The sequence below is a fragment of the Salmo trutta genome, chromosome 13 (assembly GCF_901001165.1).
Source record: "Salmo trutta chromosome 13, fSalTru1.1, whole genome shotgun sequence".
Taxonomy (NCBI): Eukaryota; Metazoa; Chordata; class Actinopteri; order Salmoniformes; family Salmonidae; genus Salmo; species Salmo trutta.
In genome coordinates this window covers 69,122,632-69,137,583 of record NC_042969.1, presented here as the reverse complement: position 1 = coordinate 69,137,583, position 14,952 = coordinate 69,122,632, and the positions used below count along the sequence as shown (strand labels likewise).

The 14,952-nt window shown below is 43.9% G+C and overlaps 1 protein-coding gene across 1 annotated transcript in view; it reads left to right on the top strand.

Annotated features, from left to right (window-relative positions):
- Window positions 1–10,267, top strand: part of LOC115206439 (CXADR-like membrane protein) — an 84,503-nt gene extending 74,236 nt beyond the window's left edge. The window contains exons 3-7 of the mRNA XM_029773446.1: window positions 2,967–3,168; window positions 4,770–4,937; window positions 6,302–6,424; window positions 6,967–7,108; window positions 7,935–10,267. Of these exons, the coding sequence (XP_029629306.1) occupies window positions 2,967–3,168; window positions 4,770–4,937; window positions 6,302–6,424; window positions 6,967–7,108; window positions 7,935–8,283 (984 nt within the window). The 3' untranslated portion in view covers window positions 8,284–10,267. The remainder of the gene's footprint in view (window positions 1–2,966; window positions 3,169–4,769; window positions 4,938–6,301; window positions 6,425–6,966; window positions 7,109–7,934) is intronic.
- Window positions 10,268–14,952: the final 4,685 nt, after the last annotated feature.

Here is a 14,952-nt window from a genome sequence, read left to right as displayed (position 1 = left end):
CCCTCCAATTTGTTTCCTTCCCATCTCAGCCCTTTTCTACTTCCTACAGTTTACTCTTACTCTCGCACAGTTTGTTATGTTACAGCCTTATTCTAAAATGGATTAAATCTGTTTTTTTTGCCTCATCAATCTACACACAATAACTCATAATGACAAAGCGAAAAAAAGGTTTTTAGAAATGTAAAAAATGTAAAAAATTAATATTACATTTACATAAGTGTTTAGACCCTTTACTCAGTACTTTGTTGAAGCACCTTTGGCAGCGATTACAGCCTCAATTCTTCTTGGGTATGACACTGTAAGCTTGGCACACCTGTATTTGGGAAGTTTCTCCTATTATTCTCAGCAGATCCTCTCAAGCTCTGTCAGGATGGATGGGGAGCGTTGCTGCACAAGTATTTTCAGGTCTCTCCAGAGATGTTCGATCGGGTTCAAGTCCAGGCTCTGGCTAGGCTGCTCAAGGACATTCCGAGACTTGTCCCGAAGCCACTCCTGCGTTGTCTTAGCTGTGTGATTAGGGTCGTTATACTGTTGGAAGGTGAACCTTCACCCCAGTATGAGGTCCTTAGTGCTCTAGAGCATGTTTTCATCAAGGATCTCTCTGTACTTTGCTCCGTTCATCTTTCACTCCATCCTGACTAGTCTCCCAGTCCCTGCCGCTGAAAAACATCCCCACAGTATGATGCTGCCACCACCATGCTTCACCGTAGGGATGGTATGGGCCAGGGGATGAGCGGTGCCTGGTTTCCTCCAGACGTGACGCTTGGCATTCAGGCCAAAGAGTTCAATCTTGGTTTCATCAGACCAGAGAATCTTGTTTCTCATGGTCTGAGATTTTTTGGTACCCTTCCCCAGATCTGTGCCTCGAAACAATCCTGTCTCGGAGCTCTACGGACAATTCCTTCAACCTCATGGCTTGATTTTTGCTCTGACATGCACTGTCAACTGTGGGGCCTTATATAGACAGGTGTGTGCCTTTCCAAATCATGTCCAATCAATTTAATTTAACTCAGGTGGACTCCAGTCAAGTTGTAGAAACATCTCAAGGACGATCAGTGGAAACAGGATGGACCTGAGCTCAATTTTGAGGCTCATAGCAAAGGGTCTGAATACTTAAGTAATTATGTTTTTTTTATTAAATGTTTATAAATTTGCTAACATTTAAAAAAAACTGTTGTTGCTTTATCATTATGGGGTATTGTTTGTAGATTGATGAGGAAAGTGTTTTATTTTATACATTTTAGAATAAGGCTGTAATGTAACAAAATGTGGAAAAAGTGAAGGGGTCTGTATACATTCCGAATATACTGTAGGCTTTTTCAGATTCCCTGAAGTGAAACGATATTGATTGAGATACAATAGTAAACAAATGACTGTTGCTGAAAGTCCTCCTGAGACACAGTTACTAAATAAAGCCTGTACATCACAACAGCTGTGAAAATAGTATACCTAGACATTCCAGTCCCTGCAATATGAATTAGACAACATCAATACTGCCAGCTCTTAATATAATAAAAATGTATCTATCCTATCACCCACCTTTTATCATCTACCCGAGTCTAAAAACACTTGTAATGTAATGACTTGTCTTCTAGCTCTCAAAAGATTTTAAAGTATCAGTTTCTGTTTGGATTTGTTACAGTTTTTTCTTCATGAAATGTACTATCTGATAACAGTAATACCGTGAAATCTCAACAGGCCTTATCAGATGAAAGACATTTCTAATTTCTTTGAAAGTCATTCATTTACACACTGATCTGTTGATTAGCAATGAGAGATTTGGTTCCACAAGAAAAGGGAGGAGGGAGAGGAGGGAGAGAAGGGAGGAGGGAGAGAAGGGAGGAGGGAGAGAAGGGAGGAGGGAGAGAAGGGAAGAAAGGGGAAAACAAATATCTTTGATACCTCTGAAGGGGCTGGCATATTGCATTGAATATTTAACGAGGACATATCATTGAAGGCACCATTAATTAAAATGAAACGTCTGAACATTTTATTAGAAACGAGACTGTGCCTGTAGCGGAATTAATAAATCATTATTTTATTTCTGCTGGAAAGTCGTGTTGAAATGGAAAAGAGCAGCTTGTCAACATTTAGCCTCTGTTGCCGAGTGTACAGGCTACATGTGTCAGGAGCACAGAGGGGAGAGAAATCCCGAGCAAGGGCAGGGTTCACTGGCGCTGACCTGGGGATGCATATGCTAATGCTAATGGTGCTACTAATAGGCCCATCCTGAGGCCATCCACAGACAAGGGGAAAATTGAGAACTCTGTGATGTTGGATGCTGTATTCAATTTAATTGCACATTAGACAGACCACTCGTTCCGCCTCTCATAAACATATGTGCAGAGCCAAAAGCACAAACACATACACACCTGCAAATACTGTACAATCCACATCCAAAATGGATGAACACAGCAGGAGTGTGCCCATAGGTAAATGCACAGTAACTTGAACCTCATAGCGCAGGTGCCAGGGTCGTCACAGAGTGCCTGTGGCAGGGCTCAGTGTGTGTGTGTGTGTGTGTGTGTGTGTGTGTGTGTGTGTGTGTGTGTGTGTGTGTGTGTGTGTGTGTAAATGGGCAGACGTCACCTGCGAGCGCAGCAGGTAAACCCAGCTCCGATGGCACTGATGTGTTGTGGCACCAGCGTTTAGCAGTCCCCATCTGCAGGCTCTCACTTGCCCTGAGTAATAGGCTGCTGTGACAGCTGTGTTTGATGCTGTTGTTGCTGTGTGTGTGTGTGTGTGTGTGTGTGTGTGTGTGTGTGTGTGTGTGTGTGTGTGTGTTTTTTTACAAGGTAGAGAGAGAAAAAGACAAATAGAGGGTACATGTCTATACTGTACGTGTATGTGTCTTTATGAGCAAGCAGTGTCCATGTATGTCTAAATCCACATACAGAGCTGATGTCTTTACATATCTCTCAGCATACAGCTCTCTGTGTGTCTCATTGTCTCTCTCCCCAACCCAGATCATCACGTTTTTCGGGGGTCAGGTGTACACCAACGAGGTGACCAGCGGGACCAGTCGTCTGTCTTTCGCCGGGGACTACCTGAAAGGAGACGCCTCCCTGCTCCTCAGTGACCTACAGCTGACCGACTCTGGGGAGTACTACTGCAAGGTCAAGATGGGGGGAAAGTACCACTGGAGCCAGGTTAACCTCATAGTGCTGGGTGAGTCTGCTCTACAGCTCTGTCTCTCACACACGCTGATCAATAGGGAATTAGCCCGGGCACATTTCCTCTCACATGCTGACTGATCTAATGATTCAATTTGATTCAGATGGAGTGATTCGATTTAGATTTTTTTGTTTGGCCTTGTTTCTCCTTTGCGAGGGTCTCTGAGATGTATGGCTGTTGAGGCACATAGGAATAATAATGTAATATATGTCGAAATATGGCTGACGTTGTGGATTGACCTCTTGTCAGCTTGAAACAGATGATGCAGAATTTAGTTGTTAAACATTAGGAAATGATTTTGCTACCATGATATGAAAACACATTTTCTGTCATCAAATATACTACAGACAAGCTCTTTATGATGATTTAATATTTGTTATATCTGTTTATAATTATTAAACACCATACAGAGTTCTGAGCCGTCATTCAGCTTTCATAACTATGATGACAAAGCCAGTTGGGCTGCTTTAGAGGGGCAAAGACCACATTGTTGTTTTATTATCTGTTCTGTTTAGTTTTTTCATTGCCCCAATACACAGAGGTTTGGTGGATCTGTATTAAATGGCTTAGTTTTCACTGGCTCTGTGGTAAATGTGTCTCTGCATATCGTTGAATAGACAAACAGCTTTGAAGGACAGACAGGCAAGTGGGGAGCAGCAATACCACAAAGTAGTCCAACGGGAGAAGTGAGCTCATTCTCCCATGCAATTTATTAAAACATCATGGGAGATTAGTTAAACCGGTGGTTATTGGTACTTTAACGGAACAGTCTCCTAATCCTTTCTCTCTTTTCTCCCTCTCCTCCATAAAGACATTTCATTGAGTTAGCATCTAGATTTTTACTAATTGCCCTCAGCTTTGCAGTGACACTTTTGATTTTGAGAGATGAACATTTGCATTTTTCTCTTGCAGTCCCGACATTAAGATAATGGGTTGGCAGAGGAGCTGGTGGCTGGCTGGGTCTGGGCCCCTGTGTCAGTGTGTGTGTGTGTCCTCTCTCTGGCTGCTCCGGTTGCTGATAGATTGGTCTAACTGACCCTGACAGAGCTGTGAGATGTACTGCAGATCCCCGGCACTCTCCTCAGCCCCTTCATTATACATCTTACTGAGCGTGGGAGCAGCATGTTCACCATGCCGGTTAGACTGGGAGGGAAGGGATGGAGGGGAGGGGAGGGATGGACGGATGGAAGGAGGAAGGGGTGGAGGGTTGGAGGGATGGGTTGAGGGATGGACGGATGGAAGGAGGAAGGGGTGGAGGGTTGGAGGGAGGGAGAGATATAAGGAGGACTGGAGCAGCTGCTGTGAAGCAGCCATAGAGCTAGAGAAGGGCTGGCCATCTAGTGACCCCCAGGCCACAGGAACTCAGGAGCACAGCACTCTCTCCTGACCTGTCTCTGTCTGCAGGCTTTCAAAACCAACTCACAGTCACTTATTGATCTAGGTTTGGGGCCTTTAACACAACTCTTAATCCCAGCATTGACTTCCATGAGAAATAAACAGGCTACTGTTACACTCAAGAATCTTTAAGTATTACTGCTACAGTATTATAGTGTTATTTGTAGTGTTTTATAACTACTATTTTGTTGTTTTTACAGTGAAGCCCTCTAAGCCACGATGCTGGATGGACGGCAGGCTGCTGGAGGGCAGTGATGTTAAACTGAGCTGCAAATCCAGTGACGGCTCAGACCCTATCAAATACAATTGGGAGAGGGTGCTGGATAAGGGAAAGAGTGTTGGGAACCTCCCCTTACTGGCACTGAGAGGTAAGTAGATTGTCCACAAGTACACATGCTGCACCCCACTTCATCCATGTGTATGTGAAACACGGGTCCCCTAAGGAGGACATTACATAGTATATGATATTTTGATTATAGTATTTCCCAGAATACATTTTTATCCCCAAACACTTAAATTCCAGTCTGCTTCCGAAACACCAAAATGTAATGGAGATTCATTATAGCACAACAACTTCCCGATAGCGGCAATTCAGCCAGTGTTCCCCAACTGGCAGCCTAATTTGTCCCGCGGGTGATTTTATTTGGAAATAAGAGACTGTAAAATCACCAGCAAATCAGCTCTGAATGATTTTAATTTTGAAAATCTGTTCAAAAGTACTCCCACGCAAAGTAGAGAGATATATGTGATTGTATTCAAATGTAAGCAAGGTTTGAAAATATTATATTTTATGCATTTATGCATTCTACAAATTATTACTAATTATTACCCCGTGACCATCCACTCAAGAAGAAAATCAGCCCGTGGCTGAATCTAGTTGATGATTCCTATCCTAGGCGCATCTACCCCTTGAGGCACAAATCACACTTTCATTGCATTTCAGTTTTACCACCTATTCTCCCCACTCAACTCGCATTAGTGATGACACGTGCCCATGCCAAAAGCCTAGGAATTAATGACCTCCGTGATACAACATCTGTTCAGTCTAATTCGTTTTCATTGGGCGATAAAACGCACCGTCGTGGCCCATTATTTATGGGTGGTGGTGAACGGTAATATCGCGTGGCTGTCATGACAGGGATGTCTAAGGGACTCTTAGCCACGTAAATCTCCATCGTTCTCTCAGACAAACTCTTTCAACTCCCCCTAAATTCCCCCAGGGTCTACGAGCCCGGTGGTTTTCAATCACCAGAGCCACTCTGAGTCTGAGTACACCCAATCTCTCAGAGGCCAAGATCAACATTTGCGAGTTCCTCTCCTCTTACTCCATCCCACAGAGTGTGATACGTCAGAGCTGACATGCTATTGCAGACAGGAAGGGTCAGCCCAAAACAGACCTGAGTCAGGTCTAACTAGGCTCAACACTCATCAATACAATTTCATCTCAATACAGCCTCACAATGCATTTTTCTTGCTGCTGATCTGTTACTAGATTATCAAAGAATGGAGAGGATCAGAGCTGAGTAGACTTTGATATGAAGTACAGTACTTCACTGCAAGGATTTATTACATGCTGTTAATCAAATTGCTCTTCAAGGTCTTGCTAACTGTAGAAGTGCTTGAAACCATTGTAGTGGAAATGCATGTACAAACTGCACCACAGACCCCGGTCCTCTCAGCTTTCCTCAGTTGAGCAGGTTGTTAAATCACAGTCTATCTATCTCCCCTACAGATCTGAAGAATCCAGAGATCGTCACCCTGCGGAACCTGACGAAGGACAGTACAGGTGTCTACAAGTGCACTGCCAGCAATGACGTTGGCGAGGAGAACTGCATCATCGAGGTCACCATGCAGTGTGAGTAGAGAGAGCTGCTCTCCGGCTCCGCACCACACCATGCTATGATGGTGATGGATGACTGTAGTTTCCAACAGCACCTGGACATTGTTTTTTCCTCGCTCCACTCCCCTGCGCCTCAGTAACACAACACTGGTTTCTGTATCGTTAAAACAGTGGCCATTGGTCATCGACTTCGCTCAAACAGTAATGTTTCAATGTCACAGTAATAGATTTCAGAAAGGCACAAGAATTTTAAGGTCACAACAGGGAGAAATGTTGGGGACATGATTTATAAGTTAACACAGCAACAGAAATGGTTTGATAGCATTTTGTTAGATTCATAGCTTTGTAGGGAACACATAATACAGCAAAATCTATCATCCACAAATTCATAGGATTTACCTATCGGGACTAAATCATTATTTTTAAAGGGATTGTTTATGTGAGAAGCATCAATATTTTCGTGTGTGCACAGTACAGTGTGGATACTGTATGTACAGGTGCGTGTATGGTAGTTTTCCGCTGCCCTTCGGAGGTCAAAAATATGTGATGATCCACAGATGTTCGAGGGATGGGCGTGCTGGCAGGTGCTGTGGTGGGCGTCTCCTTTGGTGTTCTCCTCATCATCCTAATCATCTGGCTCGTCTTCCGCAAGAAGGAGAAGAAGAAGTATGAGGAGGAGGAGACTCCCAACGAAATTAGGTCAGTCATTTTCTTCTTCTTCCTGTCTCTCTTTATCTTCTGTTCCTCTTTCACTCTTTTTCTGTCTAACGTATTAAATACTGAAGCAAAGCACCAACTACTCTGCATGTGTATGTGCACTTGCGTGTGTGTCTGTAATAAATCTCTCATTGTCAAGCGTAGTATTTATTGGTTTCTGAGAGCCATCCTTTTCACACCTTTCTGCTCCCGTGCCCAGAGCTTCTCTCCTCTCCAGAGCAGCCATAAGCAGGCAGCAGGGCCTAAGTGTGGATTGAGGCCGTGTTTGACTCCAAGCGCAAGATTTACAGTAAACTGGAGCCTCCAGGCTGCTAATGGCGCAGCTTATTACAGCAGAAGAGAAAACAATTCACTGCTTGGAGGCTATGTAGCTGCTTATTTGCCAGTGTTTAGATGAATAATGCAGCTTGGTTGGGGATGACTGTGTAGTAAATAATGTAGACTACGGGGAGGTGTTTCCTTTTTACATGTCATGTTTAGCCACTGAGCGGTGGGATGGGATGGAGCAGTTTTCTGAAGTGGGGTCGGGGACGGTGGTGCCGGTGTAATGTAGTGGATTAAGACCTAGACGAGTTAGACTATTTTTATTTAGACACTTGTGTCAGACCCAGATGATAATGTAGCAAGTGCAGTGGAGCGTCACCAAACCCTTTTCTCTGATTGTGTAAGACCGTTTTCTCCACTGGCTCTCCTCAGAAAGGCCGTAGAGTTTGTCTAAGTTGTTGTTTGTCTCTGTGTGCGTGCTTGGTGTCATGACTGGCCGAATCTAAGTAGCTCTTGTTTGTTTTTGATTTGTGTATCTGTGCAGGGAGGATGCAGAGGCTCCCAAGGCCAAGCTGGTGAAGCCCAACTCTCTGTCCTCGTCCCGCTCTGGCAGCTCCCGCTCCGGGGCCTCCTCAACACAGTCCATGGTGCACAACACCGCCCCCCACGGGCACCGCCCTCGGCCCCCAGCCATAGCTGCCCTTAAGGAGAACGGACAGCCCCCTGACTTCCCCCAGTCCCCCCCAGCATACACAACGGTGGTACCCCCCAACAAGACCCCTGGGCCCCCTGGCACTCCCAAATTCAACATCAACTCCAGGAACCAGATCTCTGGGCCCACTCCCCCCACTCTCATGGTCCCTGCCCAGACCAAGGCCTTTCAAACTGTGTAGGATGGAGAAGAAAGTCCATCCTGGCTATATTGATGTGTAAAACCCACCCACACCCCTTCAAAGACACAAACTCTTCCGTTAAACAACGAAATGCAAGTAGTAAAAGGATGTAATTAAAATAATCAATAATATAAATCCCAAAACTTTTAATGAATGCATACTTAAAAAGGGAAAATAAGAAATGCTTGCCCCCTACTGAATAAAAAAACAACAAAAACAAAAAAACTGAGACAGAACACATTTCTGTTTATGTCTCGTGGCTAAATAACTTATTTTCACACTTTTCGTTCTACTTTGAAGTCATGGGAAGCAATGAGCGAGCACAGCGCTGTGTGCGGTGAGGTGTGAGAAAACCCAGAGTGGAGCTTTTATTTATCAAATCAAAAGGACAGGAAGAGTGCAGAGAAAAAGGAAGGAAGAAGGAATGGGGTGAGAAAAGAGAAATCCAAAGTCTGCGCCAGGTGCCGATGGAGACACGCAGCTGACGACATGACGGTGGGATGAGGGCATGAAATACTGAGAGAGAACCACACCTCTTTATTTTGGCCTAGTGGTGTCTCTGACTCATCCAACCACACCACTTCCAACAGGCAGACACACCGGCGCTTCCAGCCCCCACTACAACCACACACCCACATACACACCCCTGGCTCTCTGACAGAGAGCATGCTGTGTGCCCTGTATGGAGAGAAACCGCTAGATCAACCCTCTATAACACAGGCGGCCGATGGCACCTTATTTGGAGAGGATGGGCTCATAGTAATGGCTGGAATGCAATACATGGAAAGGTATCGAACACGTCAAACACATGGTTTCCGTGTGTGATACTATTAAATGCACTCCATTCCAGCCATTATGATGAGCCGTCCTCCCCTCAGCAGCCTCCTGTGCTCCAGACTCTGTGATGCTTTACGGACTCCATGACGACATCTGAGACACATCATGTTCCATGGTCCTGACCCCATTCAGAGAGCAGCTCATTTGCTTTTCTCAACAGGAGAAACTTTAGCCACATTCATAGGATGTAGCACTGACATGGTAATCAGAGTTCTGATGAAACTTTTCTTTTTCTCACCACATCCTCTCTTAGCTCTGTAGATTGGCAATTCCAGTCCTCGGGGTCTAGAGTGCTGTCACTGTTCCCCAGTCCCTAGCAAACACAGCTGATTAAACTAATTTAATTCTAAACTGAACATCATGATTAGTTGATTATTGGAGTCAGGTGTGTTAGCTGGGGCTGGGGCAAAAGTGTGACACCAATCAGGCCCCTGAGGACTGGCGTTACCATCCCATATGGTACGGAAACTCCTCCCCAAATTAGCATATGGATGAATTGGGTGTTAACGTACAGTAAATAGAGATACATGACTGAATATACTGAATAATAATAACTTTAAGACAAGATAGGTTTAATATCTATTATATTTCAATTTTACTGCCCCTACCAAGGCATGTCTGGACAGGTTGTGAAGGGTGACAGATAGCTGTATCTCAGCCTGAAGAAGTGCCACCAATCCCCAGGGTGGGTCATCATTGCTTTTTTTACTCTTTTATTTACCTCCACTGTTTTGCAATGTTACGGAAACCAAAACCTGTCAAAAACTCTATGAATGTGTGTTGAACAAAGATGGTCACTACGATTATTTTCTATGCTTTGTAAGGTACTGAATGGAAGGAAGCAAAACAAAGGTAGAGAGACACAAATGACCTTGAAGTTAATCCCCCAAATACTGTGGATGATTGAATAGAGGAAGGAGTATGATTCTAGGGACTTGTGTTGTACAGTGTGCATGGTTCCACCCCTGGTAGGTACTCTCCTTGGATCCACAACAACAGAGTGCCACTCGATTACTGTCTCATTGTTTTGATGGCTTCTCTGTACATTGGCCAGGCTTTGGCATCACCCATCCCCTTTGTTGTACATCTGTCTGACCCTGTGCAGTTTGAATGAAGTAGGCTATTTAGTGTGCCTTTGCAATCCCTATCCCCGTTGATGGTTTCTTTTTCTGTCCTTATCATGAATGCACATGTGGTTTGAGTTATATGTGTTGACCCAGCTTTGGGAATCTACTGCCAAAACACAGTGAGACAGGGGCATAAGCCAAACCTGTGTGATTATATGTATCTGATCAGAGTCCATCTGCACTCTTTTAAGGTCCTTACTACTGAAAGGGGTCTGTTGCAGGTGCATTGGAGTCAAAGTAACAATACTGGACGAGATAGAGACCTGCACCTTGTCAAACAAAGAATAGATCCAAAACTTAGGCTTGAATGCAAAATCGAGATGTTTATTGAAACATCATGGTTCCCAAAGAATATAGCATAGTGCAAGAAAGTGCATAAATAAAATGTAAAAACAAAACACAAATGTTTTTTCCTCAGGCCATCAGTGGAAATTTTCAGCACACACCTGGTTTCTATTTCAATGATAATTGCATGTCACATTGGCAAGAAAAGACATCAAATCAAATCAAATCAAATCAAATTTATTTATATAGCCCTTCGTACATCAGCTGAAATCTCAAAGTGCTGTACAGAAACCCAGCCTAAAACCCCAAACAGCAAGCAATGCATGTGAAAGAAGCACGGTGGCTGGGAAAAACTCCCTAGGAAAAACTCCTGAGAAAGGCCAAAAACCTAGGAAGAAACCTAGAGAGGAACCAGGCTATGAGGGGTGGCCAGTCCTCTTCTGGCTGTGCCGGGTGGATATTATAACAGAACATGGTCAAGATGTTAAAATGTTCGTAAATGACCAGCATGGTCAAATAATAATAATCATAGTAATTGTCGAGGGTGCAACAAGCACGTCCGGTGAAACAGGTCAGGGTTCCGTAGCCGCAGGCAGAACAGTTGAAACTGGAGCAGCAGCATGGCCAGGTGGACTGGGGACAGCAAGGAGTCATCATGCCAGGTAGTCCTGAGGCATGGTCCTAGGGCTCAGGTCCTCCGAGAGAAAGAAAGAAAGAGAGAAGAGAGAATTAGAGAGAGCATATTTACATTCACACAGGACACCGGATAAGACAAGAGAATACTCCAGATGTAACAGACTGACCCTAGCCCCCCGACACATAAACTACTGCAGCATAAATACTGGAGGCTGAGACAGGAGGGATCAGAAGACACTGTGGCCCCATCCGATGATACCCCCGGACAGGGCCAAACAGGCAGGATATAACCCCACCCACTTTGCCAAAGCACAGCCCCCACACCACTAGAGGGATATCTACAACCACCAACTTACCGTCCGAAGACAAGGCCGAGTATAGCCCACAAAGATCTCCGCCACGGCACAACCCAAGGGGGGGGGCGCCAACCCAGACAGGAAGACCACGTCAGTGGCTCAACCTACTCAAATGACGCACCCCTCCCATGGACGGCATGGAAGAACACCAGTAAGTCAGTGACTCAGCCCCTGTAAAAGGGTTAGAGGCAGAGAATCCCAGTGGGAAGAGGGGAACCGACAAGGCAGAGACAGCAAGGGCGGTTCGTTGCTCCAGCCTTTCCGTTCACCTTCACACTCCTGGGCCAGACTATACTTAATCATAGGACCTACTGAAGAGATAAGTCTTCAGTAAAGACTTAAAGGTTGAGACTGAGTCTGCGTCTCTCACATGGGTAGGCAGACCATTCCATAAAAATGGAGCTCTATAGGAGAAAGCCCTACCTCCAGCCGTTTGCTTAGAAATTCTAGGGACAATTAGGAGGCCTGCGTCTTGTGACCGTAGCGTACGTGTAGGTATGTACGGCAGGACCAAATCGGAAAGATAGGTAGGAGCAAGCCCATGTAATGCTTTGTAGGTTAGCAGTAAAACCTTGAAATCAGCCCTTGCCTTAACAGGAAGCCAGTGTAGGGAGGCTAGCACTGGAGTAATATGATACATTTTTTTGGTTCTAGTCAGGATTCTAGCAGCCGTATTTAGCACTAACTGAAGTTTGTTTAGTGCTTTATCCAGGTAGCCGGAAAGTAGAGCATTGCAGTAGTCGAGCCTAGAAGTAACAAAAGCATGGATTAATTTTTCTGCGTCATTTTTGGACAGAAAGTTTCTGATTTCAGAAAATCTATAAATTAGTACCTAGTACAATAGAATGCATGATCTAGATACAATTGCGGACAGAGAAACATCATCAATTATTACTTATTACAATTTGAACATTTCCTCAGAATAAATAACACGGGATTGTAAGAGTAGGGAGCTAGAGAGACCACTAGATGGGGGTATCGTACACAAATAGTTACAGAAAACACTTCAATAACAATTATTAATTCATGCCTAAAATAGAATATGATGTTAGAAGACCTGCATGTGGATACTGTTTGATAGTGTATTTTTTTCCAGTGGCAGAGCTGTTGAATACGCTCACTTTGTAATAGGTATCCTTACATGCTGCACAACTACGACAGAGGTAGAAGCCAGTCACCTGGTGTCAGCCCTAACAGTGAAGTCCCTGACATTCCTGGCCCTGTAGTGTGAAAAGAGAGGAGGGTCAGAGAAAATGTTTGGCAAGCAGGATCAGCAATAAGCACATTCCAATGCTTCTTAATAGCTCCAATGATGTCATCACTCCCTTGATGTCATCACTCTCTTGATGTCATCACTCACAGAACAATATGTAACAGTACAGACATGAATGGTTTTTATTTTATTAATTTTTGTATTACTTTTATCCCTTCTGGTAGAGGTCTCATCAATGGTACATACTCTACTAAGAGCACTAGAGGCATGTAGTATACCGTTCTTGTCTGTAGGCTTTGTATACAAAGTAGTGGACAAAGACCCTGACTGAAGGCGCACAAGGGTATCCCGGAAGAATATCTCGCTATGACTAATCTCTGCTGTAAACTAGATCATATGTAACCCAATCACAATGCAGAGGGTGTACATCTCCATACTGAGACAACATTCCATGCCAAGGGAATGATGTACATTATAAACTTCTTCAGGATTGGTGGGTCCACTGCGGGACGGTTGAGCTAACGTAGGCTAATGCGATTAGCATGAGGTTGTAAGTAACAAGTAGACATATCTGATATTGGCAGAAAGCTTAAATTCTTGTTAATCTAACAGCATTGTTTACAGTAGCTATTACAGTGAAAGAACACCATGCTATTGTTTGAGGAGAGTGCACAGTTTTGAACATTAAAAGTTATTAATAAACAAATTAGGCACATTTGGGCAGTCTTGATACAACATTTTGAACAGAAATGCAATGGTTCATTGGACCAGTCTAAAACGTTGCACATACACTGATGCCATCTAGTGGCCAAAATCTGAATTTCACCTGGGCTGGAATAATACATTATGGCCTTTCTCTTGCATTTAAAAATGATGGTACAAAAAAATACAAGAAAACATTTTATTTCTTTGTATTATCTTCTACCAGATCTAATGTGTTATATTCTCCTACATTCCTTTCACATTTCCATAAACTTCAAAGTGTTTCCTTTCAAATGGTACCAAGAATATGTATATCCTTGCTTCAGGGCCTGAGTTACGGGCAGTTGGATTTGGGTATGTCATTTTAGGTGAAAATTGAAAAAAAGGGTACAAGCCTTCAGGGCCGCACCTACACCCACACGTTCTCATGTTAGCTGCTCATTCAAGGGAGAAGAATAGTGGGACCAGCTAGGCATAACCTATCTGAATGGAAAAGACTGCAGTGCAGACACGCAGTGTTTATTTTAGTTTTTGTGACTTACAGTATACAGTTGAAGTCGGAAGTTTACATACACCTTAGCCAAAGACATTTAAACTCAGTTTTTCACAATTCCTGACATTTAATCCTAGTAAAAATTCCCTGCCTTAGGTCAGTTAGGATCACCACTTTATTTTAAGAATGGGAAATGTCAGAATAGTAGTAGAGAGAAGGATTTATTTCAGCTTTTATTTCTTTCATCACATTCCAAGTGGGTCAGAAGTTTACATACACTCAATTAGTATTTGGTAGCACTGCCTTTAAATTGTTTAACTTGGGTCAAATGTTTTGGGTAGCCTTCCACAAGCTTCCCACAATAAGTTGGGTGAATTTTGGCCCTTCCTCCTGACAGAGCCGGTGCAACTGAGTCAGGTTTTTAGGCCTCCTTGCTCGCACACACTTTTTCAGTTCTGCCCACACATTTTTTATGGGATTGAGGTCAGGGCTTTGTGATGGCCACTCCAATACCTTGACTTTGTTGTCCTTAAGCCATTTTAACACAACTTTGGAAGTATGCTTGGGGTCATTGTCCATTTGGTAGACCCATTTGCACCAAGCTTTAACTTCTTGACTGATGTCTTGAGATGTTACTTCAATATATCCCCATAATTTTCCTACCTCATGATCATCTATTTTGTGAAGTGCACCAGTCCCTCCTGCAGCAAAGCACCCCCACAACATGATGCTGCCACCCCCGTGCTTCACGGTTGGGATGGTGTTCTTTGGCTTGCAAGCCTCCGGTGTTTTCCTCCAAACATAACAATGGTCATTATGGCCAAACTGTTCTATTTTTGTTTCATCAGACCCGAGGACATTTCTCCAAAAAGTACGATCTTTGTCCCCATGTGCAGTTGCAAACCATAGTCTGGCTTTTCTATGGCGGTTTTGGAGCAGTGGCTTCTTCCTTGCTGAGCGGCCTTTCAGGTTATGTCGATATAGGACTCGTTTTACTGTGGCTATAGATACTTTTGTACA